The sequence below is a fragment of the Chlamydotis macqueenii genome, chromosome 9 (assembly GCF_036417535.1).
Source record: "Chlamydotis macqueenii isolate bChlMac1 chromosome 9, bChlMac1.mat, whole genome shotgun sequence".
NCBI lineage: Eukaryota > Metazoa > Chordata > Aves > Otidiformes > Otididae > Chlamydotis > Chlamydotis macqueenii.
In genome coordinates this window covers 19,255,051-19,267,930 of record NC_141564.1, presented here as the reverse complement: position 1 = coordinate 19,267,930, position 12,880 = coordinate 19,255,051, and the positions used below count along the sequence as shown (strand labels likewise).

At 37.2% G+C, this 12,880-nt stretch overlaps 1 protein-coding gene across 3 annotated transcripts in view; it reads left to right on the top strand.

Moving 5' to 3' along the window:
- Positions 1-410: 410 nt before the first annotated feature.
- The window catches only part of LOC147599726 (uncharacterized), a 249,732-nt gene continuing 237,262 nt past the window's right edge, over positions 411-12,880 (top strand). For all 3 annotated transcript variants that reach the window (XR_015259353.1, XR_015259355.1, XM_086754604.1), the window contains exon 1: positions 411-575. Coding sequence is in view for 1 of the 3 variants with exons in the window: in XM_086754604.1 (XP_086610730.1) it covers positions 428-575 (148 nt within the window). In the remaining 2 variants the exon portion in view is untranslated. The remainder of the gene's footprint in view (positions 576-12,880) is intronic.

Sequence of the window (12,880 nt, the reverse complement as noted above, 5' to 3'; positions counted from 1 at the left end):
TTAAAGCTGGGCCTTGGTGGGACTCTAAATGCAGTGAAAGCAGTCTGTGTTGAGAGATTGAAATGCATTTCAAAGCCAGGCCTGAGTCAGGGTACAGGGAAGAAAAAACCTATGTGCATTTTATAAGAAGAAAAACCTGAATGGGAAGGGGAAAAGAGAGAGAGAGAGTGGAAAAAATCTGGATAATACAGTAATCATTATTTTGGAAATTGTCTTCCTTACTGACACATACTGCGTAACTAGTGATTGAGAACTTGGATTTTTGTTCTATTATAGGCATTTCAACATTTGTCTGTGCTGCTTTAAAGTTTGAGAGGCAAGGATCCTTGAACACTGCTGGACTATGTTTTAAATGTGTATATATATTTTTTTTTCAACTTTGCTTTTTTTGGTTCTTTTTCTTTTTTAACCTTGCCTGTGAAGTATTATGGGGAAAAATACTTGCAGGAAAGCTGAGTTTATTCTTTTGGGCATGCTAATGTTTATTTTTATTGTATTTCTGCTTGCTAGATTTCCTAGTGGTAATTATTTCCCGTTGACTCAGACCAAAGGACAGTGTGGACACCTCACAAATAGTAAGTTTATGCCTTATTTTTGTTATTCTTATTTCATTTTTAATGTGGAAAAGCTGAAAATGCTTTATTAATTGCAAATTCTGTATTGTAAGAATGTTGTACAGCTGTATGAATCTATTAATGTGAAATACTGATGTGGTTTAACTCTTCTTATCTCTGTTACTTACCATAACTGTTTAGTGGGATACAGATAAGGCATTGTTATGTGTTGAAGATAATACAGCTTGTGAAATAAACACTAATTTACATGTCATATTCAAAGATGCAAGCAAACTCAGCCCATATTTTAATCTTTTCATATTTACAGACTTGCTTAGAATGTAAAATGTTTCTCATTTCTCCACTCGTGTTTTGATTCAGGATATAAATACATTTTAAAAACAGTATCCTGGTTGAACAATGTAAAATTATTACCAGCAATTTTACAAAAATGTTGGCACTGATAGTAGAAATCCTTGGTGTTATTTTTAAGAAATCTTCTAGTGTTATTTTTAGCTTGACTTATGCTGTATTCTAGTAAGAAAAGTAGAGACGTATAAATGTTACTGGCTAAGATCTTTTTGTTGTTAATGAAGCACTAAGAAAACCACACTGGCTTTTCAATTATACTTTGAATAGAGCAACCATGGAAATAATATAAAACTTTCAGTTATAAGCTCCTTGTTTTAGATGAAATGGCATGAGACATGATTTGCTTTGTGTTCCTTATGCATATGTGTGTACAATGTCGTGATATCAACTTAGAAAGCATGCTATAGGAAAACAGGCTAGGATAAGTCTTGTGCTTTTTAACATTACCAGAAATCTGAAGTCATTCATATGAAGTTTGAGTATGGTTTCCATTAATGAAATCCTAAATTATTTAACAAATATCTTCCAAATTATTTGATGTAACCTCACGTGATTGAATTGGAGAATGTTGTTAAGAAGTCACATTTGTATCTGAATTAATTTCCTACTCCTAGTTCTTACTATCCTATTCACTCTCAATCTCCTACAGGATTTGTTTTCTCACATGGTTTTGAGCCGTTTGCTGCCTCCTAATGACTGGCTTATAAAACAGCAAACATGGAAAATTTCCAAAAAACTTTTCCTGGGACTATCACTGTTACGTATTTTCTGTTTATCTACAATTTCCCATATATTTAGAATAGATGAAGAAATTAGTGAAATTACTAGCTTTGCTCTTTGATATTTTTAGCAGAATATCAGACTTTCCACACTGAGAAATGCAGTGTATAGTGCATTAATGGGAAACTTTTCTAGTGCTGAGTATGGAAACAAAGATACAAGTAGTTGACTTTGTTTGGATCGTGTCATGTAGATAATATAAGAATCCGTGCTTTCATAGGCTTGTATACCAGTATCATATGACACTTATTTTGGTTAAATCATTGTCTCCTTCCCCTCCTCCCTTTTAAAAAATAATAATTAACCTTTCTTTTTTTTAGTTTTGTATCCTTCCTCCTTCATACCTTCTTAAGCTTTAATGTAGAGTCTTCATTAAAGACTTTGTAAAACCTAATAGGTTTTAATTGAGTATTTCACAAATGAAACAATAACAAAGCAAGATAGGGTCTCTCATGGTCTTATCCTGGTATTGCGGCTTGTCATCTTATGATGTACTGTTCCTAGCGCAGTGCAGCACCAGTTTACTCGAAAACTTTGGGACCTGTCCAAACATAAATAGGTATTAGTAATTATATGGGACGTGAAGAGAACATAGATTTATAACTCCATGCGATCTTTTCCCTCTTATGAATTCTTCTACAGTTTTTAAGGATGTGATCTTGTAAGCAGAAAAATTTACTTGAATTGGGATGAGAATGTTGAATGGAGTTCTGACTTTGCACCCTACTACTTATGTATGTTTCTGGATATGCTCTAAGCTTTTCCCTAGACTGAGTTGCACTCAGTGACAGTCATACCTTTGTGGCAGAATGTTTGTAAACCACTGCACGGTTCTTTAAATTTGGGTTGGATCTTACAGGAGTACTTCCAGCTGTACCTGATTTCAAGTTGCCAAGCCTTTTGCTCAAACCTTTCAAGCTCAAGCACGTTTTCCATTAGAGCATGATGAATTAGTATAATAAATTACTTGCAGTACTTTTTTTTTTTTTTTTTTAAATAAGTGTCCTTCATAATTTCAGTCACCTGTTGGGAAGACTTTGTTGTGAGAGAGACTTAAAGCAACAAATGACTACTACTTTTTTTTTTTTTTTTGGAGAATGTGTATAATTGTACTTAATTTGCATGCATAACTATTATAGTCTCTGATGTGAATCTTTGCGAGGAGTTTACAGTAATGAAACAATAAAATGGGAAACTGAAGTTATATCAAATAGGTTAAAAAGTACTTCCTCTGTTAGAGAATGTAATCCAGTGCAGCATAAACCAAACAAGGAAATGCACACTATAGCAAGTTAGCAGCGTCATGGGTGAGCTGTTGTATCTGTTGAAGCAACTGTTGAATAAAGTAGATAACTCTGGTGCCTGAGGTTAGGGTGTTTAATTGTATGGTTTGGATGTTTGATCAGATTGAGTTGGACTGGGATGGGAAAAGATTTTTTTCAATGGACTTTTCAGTGGCTTTTTTACTTTTAATGTCTTAAATAGCAAGGGGTGGGGACAAAGCATAGTAATTCCCGAGTCTCGTGTGCCTTCTGGGGTTCTGCTTCACCTGCAAGAAACACGTTTCCTTCCAGCTAAGTGATGTCTGTCTTCACATTACCCTAAAAATGACAAATTTTTAAAGTTTATTTTTCTTACTATATTCTTACCATTCAGTTTGATCTTCCTGAAAGAAATGTGATCTTCTTCTCTAAAACACTAATAAAGTGAGATTTTGCACTCGAGTGCTGATGAGCAAAACAAGGTATGTCTGCAGTAGTGGACAATCCTGTTTCAGTTTTTCATGGGACTGATGGTTGGTGACATCAGGTTGGGGGTTTAGGGGTGTTGTGGCATTGTTGATCTGAATTTGAAAAGTAGAGTAACATGCACAATGTTCTCTTTTGTTCCATGAAGTCCATCCCCAGACACCTCAGGATGCTTCTAAAATTCTCCAGATTTCAGACCTGGCTTTCAATCAGTGTGGTGGTTGTCAGTTAGGGTGGGGCAGTAGTATCAATGCGTTGAAGTACTCATATAGGGTATTATTGTGGTCACTTAGAACTCTTGACTAGGGCATTGCTGATACACTGTGAGTTTGGTGTAGTCAGGCCTATAATGCAAATAAAATTTACTGTTCAGCATGAAGTGTGTGGTAAAGTATGTTTTCTGTTGGATTTTTTGTGTGTAGGGGGGGTTTGTTTTGTTTTAAAACAGCTCATTCCTTGTGGATTCATAGAACATCTGCAAAATAACTCAGAAAATTGTTTTTGTTAGAGGACCTACTTGGACTTCCCAGGTTTTAGCAACCTGATCTAGTCGGGGATGTCCCTGCTCCTTGCAGGCAGGTTGGACTAGAAGACCTTTGAAGGTTCTTTCCAACCTAAACTGCTGTATGATTCTATGATTTAGTTATTTTGTCAGATTTGACTGTGGATAGTAAACACTTTGCATTACGTAAAAGGTAATACAGAAAGAGGTGTACTTGCAGAGTATTTCTGGGCTTACATATAAAACTCTGTAACCCATGTGACCCACTGTAGTCCATCCAGTGACTAAGAATGTTCAAGACTGTATAGCTAGATTTCCTTTTACCTGAGAAACCTCTGCTGCGATCTCTTCTAACTGACTCAGGAAGTGGAAGCTGTGCATTCATTGCCATAACATTAATACTGAGGGATGTCTTTTTCAGCATCAAGTGCTTGTAGCCCTTAATGTGGTATTTCTGATTTTAACCGCAAGGCATCCTTTCTGTTTTACTTTAAAAAAAAAAAATTACTCTGTTTAAAATAGTTTTGTTGCAGTCAATCTCTGTACAGGTAGAATAGCACCAGAGCACTGTATGCTTTGTTAGACAGTCATTTATTCCTCATTCTTCCAGTCAATATCCCGCTCACAGGGACACCTAAGGCTCCAGGTGGAGCAGTCTCGTTCCGTGTGCCATAATGTGCAGACACACCACAATGGCACATCTGCCCATGCTGTCTTCTGAGCAGTCCCAGGGTCTGATCTCTGAAGTATTGTGAACAAAACATCTTCAGATACTGACTCTTCTTGTATATAAAGTAAGTCATTTAAATCAGTTATCCTGAGTTGATCAGTGGTTAATTTTGAGTGGGAGAGAGTTATGTTCTGGAAGATCTGTAGTGCTGTTGCTTTATTATGTCCATCACTTGCTGTCACATTGAGAGTCTGTATTAGATTGCAGTATCTGTTTCTGGTCAAATGGTCAAGAGTTTTACATGATGTAAATAACTTGTAGCCATAGTTTCTTAGCAGTGTGTTACAGGAGCCAGTTGCTTAGGCAGCAGGTAAAGTCTGTCGGAGTGGCAGTAGCTTGCTGGAGCTCCAGTAGCCTCTCAGGCCAGCAAACTCCTTAATCACACGTAAGAAAGAGGAACTCTGTTTGAAAGATAGCGCACTCAGTGCTAACTTGCTACGTTAATGCTTAAAGAATAGCTGTTAAAGGGCAGGCACAGACGCTGGTGCTGTAAAAAGCGTTATAGACAAGAAAGCACAACTAGTTTAGAGATCATAGGATGCCATGCATGTTCCATTTACAACTTTGTGTACATTACTGTGTCTTACATACAGTTTATTGCAACAGGAATCTAAATATTAGTGAGTGGAATTTGATTGAAATTGTAAAAGTTCTAGACTAGAGATTTAAAGGATGCTTTCTGTTCCTTTTATTTGGAACTGAAGAATGTTATGATGTACCAAGGATATGTCTCTTGGATTTATTTTTTTAACTTTATTCATTTTCTTATATCCCTTTCCTACGCTGTCTTCTTTTTCTCTACTACTGTATACAATTGAGAGTTTTCTAGGCCACTGGATGATGATTTTGACATCTGTTTATATATGCAGGAAAGACCTAGTTCTGGACTGAAGATTCTAGGTGCTTCTGTACCTTCTTATCTGTGAAAGCAAAGCGGTATTTTTATGTTAGCCTCATATATGTGTATAAAAATAATTTTACCAGGAAAATAATGTCTGACTGGCAACCTTAACTTCAAAGGTCGTATTAAGCATTGATGCTGTGCTTTTTCAATTTAGAAGATTAAGGAAGGATGACTTTATGGGCAATAGCAAAATAAAGACTTTTTATCAGGCTGAAGCAAGCTTTCTGTGTGTTGTCGAAATGTGCTAATGATAACATGGCACTATTTTCCGAACCTAACCTTGCAGACCCGTGAGCTTAATCTGGTACTGTCAGTAAAATACTTTTGAATCTAGTGGGAGCTGGTACAGCTGCGTGAAGAGCTCTTGAAATATTTGGCCACTTCTCGGATTTATGTTTGCTATGTGAAGTGATTAACATCATCGCTGTCCATTTTCTGGTTTGCGAGATGCTTATTTTGAATTCTCATAATTCTTTATTTAAAAAATAAAAATAATAGAAATCAAGAATATTAGACTAAATTCTGTCATGATTCCATTCCTGATATATCTGATAGTGTATGATGGCATCTGTTGTGTTAAAAACATGTGTGTAGTTGAATTTCATTTATTTATGCATGCAGAAAACATAAATATCCTTGTGCAAAAAAATGCCCTTTTACAGTTTAAGGGAGCAGATCTTTCTGAAAGCTCTTTCTGTTCAATCAGCTATTGTGCTCTAATGCCTCCTATTTCCTCTGCTTGAACATCTCTCTGAGGCTTCTCTCATCGAAGGTTTGCAGTACAGCCTTTCTGGTGTCCGTCAGGTCTAACAGGTAGGTGCGACTTTTCTTATCCATGCTGGTAACAGTGCAAGTCAAGAAGCATCGAATGGGTGGGAAACAAATATGGACTAGAGGGAAACTTATAAACTATTTCGTAAAATGGATATGCAGATTACTAACTACACAATATATGGAAAATGTTGTGGTATTTGGGAGCAGGGGAAAATTAAAACAGTTGACAGAAACTGAATTTGTAATGTGGAAATTTTTCCACTGTGAAATGCATGTAGAAAGGGGCTGAGGTCTCATTTTAATTTTGTGTATCTTTTGTAACATTTTAAAGCTGAAATTCTTCCTGAAATTAACATTCTTTTGAGTATTTTTTAAGTCAAGTATATTTGACTCCGTTTATGGAAAAAGCGTTGCAAGAGACATGTATGAGGGGATTGGTAGCATGCAGAAGTGGATGAAGGAAATTAGCAAGTCAGAGTAAACCTTGACGGATTTGTAGCAGAGTGTGAAGTTAAAATGTATTTGATTTAAAGGGGAATAAGCAATGTCTTTTTTTTTTGCTTGCTTTCAGGAGCTTGCCATGTAAATTCAGCCTCTTAAAGACAAATGAAAAAGAAGTTATGAAATGAAAAGTAGCTGAAATACAAGATTGAATGTTTGGGTGGGAGTGAAAGTAGGAGTTACTGGGTTGGAACGCATTCCTTAAGATCTGTCACATCATACCATTAAAATAAAGAGCTAGACATAGTAATTTTAAAAGAATGTTGTGTAAAAGTTGGGAGATATTAAAACAGTAAAATACATTGATGAATTCAAAACTTACAGTCTGTTATAGAATATTATGTCTATTATACATACATAATAACTGTAGATAGCAAAATATTTGCTTTATGTACTGGATTGCTTGTGAAGGGAACGATTACAATATATTAGAAATCTTTGATTCCATCAGCTCCTTCTACGTTTCTGTGTGTGTTTGTAATTTCATTAGGTGGTTCCTGTAATTTTTGATCAAACTTGCAATATAATCAAAGATCTTCATAAAGGTCCTGAATTCTTTCATTTTTATGTCCTTATGTTCTTAGCAGCTGCAGTCCCCATGTGAGAAGGCCAAAGGATGGAGAAATTGCTTCTTTCTTTTGTTCTGCCACAGACATCTTAATGGCAACGGGCAACACACTTCGTCTGTCTATTCTCCACTGATATCTAGTCTCATACTGATAGTATTTTGATGATAAATACTTTTAAAATTACTTAAACACTATGGACAAGAGAGTTGTATAAATTATCAAGATTTCTGATACAGCAGGATATAAAACTGTGTAGTTCTTTTCGACAATCATTTTCTTCTAGATACTTTGGTTACTGCCTGATTTCCCACACTGTCTTATCTGGGCACGTCACTATTTATACCTCTACTTGCAGTGCCCTACCTTCCCATTTTATTGTGAGGTCCTTGGACGCTGTTATGGTTTAACCGCAGTCGGCAAGTCAGTACCACACAGCTGGTGGGATGGAGGAGAGAATTGGAAGGGTAAAAGTAAGAAAACTTGTGGGTTGAGATAAAGACAGCTTAACAATTGAAATAAAATAATAGTATAATAAAAACTGTAATGAAAAGGAAAACAAAAAAAAAAAAAAGGAGAGAAACAAAACCCAAGAAAAAGAAGTGATGCAACTGCTCACCACATGCCAGCTGACATGACAGCTGAGCAGCTGTCCCCACTCCACAACCAACTCTCCCAGTTTATATGTTGAGCATGACTTCATATGATGTGGCATATCCCTCTGGCCAATTTGAGTCAGCGGTCCTGTCTGTGCCCCCTCCCAGCTTCTTGTGTACCTCCAGCCTTCTCACTGACAGGACATGAGAAGCTGAAAAGTCCTTGACTTAGTGTAAGCACTCCTCAGCAACAACTGAGCACACTGTTTATGAGTATGTTGTATCATTATTCTCATACTAAATCAAAAACACAGCACAATGCTGACTACTAGGAAGGAAATTAACTCTGTCCCAGCTGAAACCAGGACAGACACAGAGACTTTTTTTTGTGTGTGTGTGTCTTAGGGTATCACAAAACCTCTGAGGAGAGTAGTGAATTGAGCTCAGGTCTCCTAGCACTAACTTTTGATCCAGTCTTCCTTGGTCTTCCAGGAATGACCCATCTCGGGCTCTGTGTGAGGTAGTGGAGGATTTTTGCTGACAGTAAGTTGTGCAGCCTTATACAGTCATCCTCTGGAGTTCTCTGTCCCATTCTTTTCCATGGCTGAAGTGTCAGTATTCTCCTTGCCAACCATGGATGTACATCCCTTTGCATGAGAGATGCTGTTGTGCAAAAGGATTTTTTTTTTTTTTTGGGTCTTGCAGGAGTCTCCCCAGAAGAATAGCATAGAAAAGAATAAATACAATTTGGAGGTGGTAAGTCCCATTTGTTGTATGTTGGAAAGGAGTAAGGAACTAGGAAGAAACATGAAGCCTGGATTTTCTGCAGTGCAGAATTGCATCTAGTATATCATTAAGATGGCGCAATATGCATCTAAAACGATATCTGAATTTTACAGCAGTATCTGTCACTTGCTTTTGCATTTCTTTAATGTTTTACAAATTATATAAAGGAACAAAAATGTTTTTAAAAACCTCTTTTAACGAAAGAAGAAGAGTGAGGCTTTTTTTAAACTAACAGGAAGATTATAAGATGTATTGAACAAAGCCTGGGAATTCCAAAGTGTAGACAGCCATTGTCTTGTCTTAACCCAGCAGTGTGAGTAAAGGATACAGTGTCAGCCTTAACTTTGGATTTTCCCGGCTTCTGTCACTTCATGTCACAACCTTAGCATTAGTAATATACATTTTTTTGTGTGTGTGTCAAGGAACAATAGCTAAAAACTTATTTTGACTAGTAAAATTAAGAAGATGACACATAAGCCATAGAAGTTCACTGTGCAATAGTAATGTGTGTCATTTTTTTAAAACAAGTGTAATTTTGAGTACTTGGTAACTACTATCTATAGCTACAGAAGTATCACCACCTGCTGCCTTTTGGCAAAAAACTGTATTTTAAGTTTTATATATAGATGACACAATGAGGGAGAGGGAAAGACTTCTAGCTGAGATTTATACTTTAGTACAGAGCAGGAATTAAATATAGTGGCTCTGTCATCACAGTAAGGTTTTTGTGGCAAAAATACAAAAAAAAAAAGAAACAGCAAAGAGATGTACGTTATTGCTGGTACACAGTCATTAGAGACAAGTGATTATTATAGAAGCAGCTGATTACAGGAGATCCTATCTTGAGTGATAACAATTGAACTTGAGCAATGTCGTTTCGACCACCGGGACTTGTTTTGCTAACTCTCAAATTCTTCTCATGAATCTCACTGTAATTGAGGTTGGAGCAATCTGTGAGAATCCTGACATTTCAGCCCTGGGAGAGGGATACACGCTTTAACCTTAACTAACCAAAGGAGTACTTGTCACTGCCTCTTCCTTGAGTATAGCGGCTGCTCAGGCCTGTTGGTAAGCTCCTATACTTCCCCCTAACCCTAAGGCAGCAGAAATTGAATCCATTTGCAAAGAAAGGAAGGAGAGAGCAGAAGAAATCTGGTAGCTCAGGATGGTTGCTACCTTCTTCAGCTCTAAGCTCATCTCCTTCCTTTGTGTCTTCTCTCCCTCTCTTTGCTCGATTCAGTACCAAGAGGAGGAAGAAGAAGCTTGAGGGCTGAAACAGCAGCTTCCATGCAGCTCTGGGAGGGACAAGTATGACTATGGGAAAAACTATATAGTTTTGAGGGCTAGGTGAAGGTGGGTAGTTGGGAAAGGGAGAAATTGGGCTGTTTCTGGGTGGGAAGATGGGCAGGTATTAATGGCAAATACAGAATATAGCATTTCCAATAGTTTTTTGAACTACAAAACCCAAATAGCCTGCAAGTGCAGGTCTGTTAGGAGCTTGTGCAGAGCTCTGTTAAATTGGGATAGTTGGACAATGTTAATGTGGTTTTCTTACAGAAGCATAGCTGCTTGGCAAAAGCAAGAATAACTGATTATAATCTGGATTTTTGTTTTAATTGAGTTTTTTAGCTTTGTGGGCTACCGGAGCTACGGTATAGAACAACTGAGTCAAGTCCTGGAAGTCAGTTCTGTCCTATCCCGTTCCCATTAGCATTCGGCAGAACTTGCCAGAAAATGTCTGTGTCTAAGAATTGTCTTCCGACTGGTTAATTCATCTAAGTCTGACTCTCAGTTCCACTTCTAGTCAGTGAGTAAACTCTTATGTAAGGTTCAGGACCAGATCTGCCCTCTCCCAAGTTAGGGCTTTCCCTTGGCTGTAGAAATATGATCCCCTTTGCTGAATCATGATGTGTTTGCAGAACAGGGCAATTTAAATTTAAAAGGGTTGTACTGCCAGCTAGCATATTACTGGGTGATTATAAGCCCTTCGTCTGGGATATTAGAGTGCAAACCTCCTCAAACAAGTGATGACTAATTTTACAAAATCTGGACAGTGCTCTAATGGCTGAAATGATGTGTAAAAAGGAGCATTGCTACCTCTAGCACCATCTTGTGTTTTCCCTTTAAAATGAAAGGGGAGGAGGGTGTCGAGCTCCATCACAAAGTACAGTGACCGTCCTGTAGGTATGTTAGTCCTCTCTGAACATGCTATTGGACTGGACCATTTGGAGATTTAACCAGAAAGTTACTTAGGCAGGATCCTTATTGGGCCTACTGAAGAATAAGAAAAGATCTCCTGCCCTGATTTTTTTTTTTTTTTTTTTTTTTTTTTTTTTTTTGTGAGGAATAAGTGGTGATGTGCCAAGCTTAGGGAAAAAAAATGCTGGCAATTGTTCTGCAGATTTCAGTTGTCTGGCAATTTAGCTACATACAGTCCCTCTCAGCGATTTGATTCTTTTGTGGATCTGGAACATAGTACTTGGCTGTGACGTGGTTTTGTGTTTGGGGTTATTGTTGTTGTTTGAGTTTGTTCACTAAGACTCAAATTCACAGTATTTATATGCTTAGCTCTCATTTTCTTAACTATATAATTAACTTTGTAGGTCTGGTCCTAAGAGCCTGATCCTGCAAGAATCATGACATATCATAGTACTGATGCTGAAGTCAGTGGAGTACAATAAGGTCACATACAATGTAGATGGTCTGTCCTGTATGTGAGATCAAGAATCACCATGGTTACTTATCTGGTATTTTGCGTACTCTCTCTCATGCTCTCTTTCTTTTCTCTCTCTCTTTTTTTTTTTTTTTTTTTCCTCCCCAATTTTTGTATTATACTGAAGACAGAACCTAAATCTACAGTGTAAAACAATTTTCTTTGTAAAATAGTGGCAGGAACCTTTTGAATGTTTGTTGTTTTGCAGCAGTGATGTATCCACTAGTATCAGGAAGCAGTGGCAAATACACTGTGCTGAAACTGCTGCTGGTCACCTAGAGCATGCTTCTTGACCTGTACATCCCTACTTGTAAAATGAGAATTGTTTGCTTTATTAATGTAAAATAGTTACTGTTTGCAAGTACCATTTCCCTCTGATTATGGGACTGTACATTTCCCACAACAGTGGCTGCCTGCTTTCTGGATATTAAGTTTTGCATACCTGCAAATAGGAGTTTCTGTTTAGTATTTGAGGAGAGAGTCTTTCAGGATTTAAGTGATGATGCTTCGTTCACTTTTATGGTCCCATTTATGAGCTAGTCTTCCTGGCGTCTGTCACTCAGCAATTCAGTGCTTTTAGTGACTACTTAATGTCAAAGAATTAGCAGTGTAATCCAACTCCACAAATATATATATATATATATAAAACATTTTAAGAATAACCAATATAGAATGAAGCATAAGATTTTTTTTCTTTTTTTTTTTTTTTCAAGTGGAATAAATATTATTTTTCATCAGGTATATCCTGCTGTTTCTTGATCATGTCACTGGGGCAAAGAGGGGTGGCCAAAGAACCGTGTGAGCTTCTCGTTGTGTAGAGAGATTGCTCAGCAGTTAAGTTACTTATTAGACCACGTTATGTAGAAGTATTTTAGTTTCTAATTTCTGTTTAGACACCAAAGCACTCATGTGAGTGTGTGGAAATTTTGGCACCGAATTAAGAGTTGAACTGTGTTTGTGTGCATGGAAGATAGATCTATTTCAAGTAGTTCTGACAGCATAGGTGATTAATGCCGCTTTTCTAGCGGCATCTTAGCTTAGTTTGGTGATATCAGTTGTTCTTAACGTGGGATTGTAGGTGACCTTGCTTTTCTTGCCTATAGCCTTGAGGGGACAGTGACACTGTGGTGTGTTTTGGGAATTATGCTTCACTGCATACAATGCTATACTACTGCTACTCTTCTGGTTTAGTCTACTTAAGTTTCTTATTTGCCATGGTTAAACCACCGGTTTTGTACTACAGCATTTATAATGTGGGCATATTGGTTAAAAAAAAATAGTAAAAAGCTAAAAGATTGTAACCAGCTGAAAGAGAAGTTAATGGAAGGAAAGTAGTTCAGCTGCGAAACAGAAA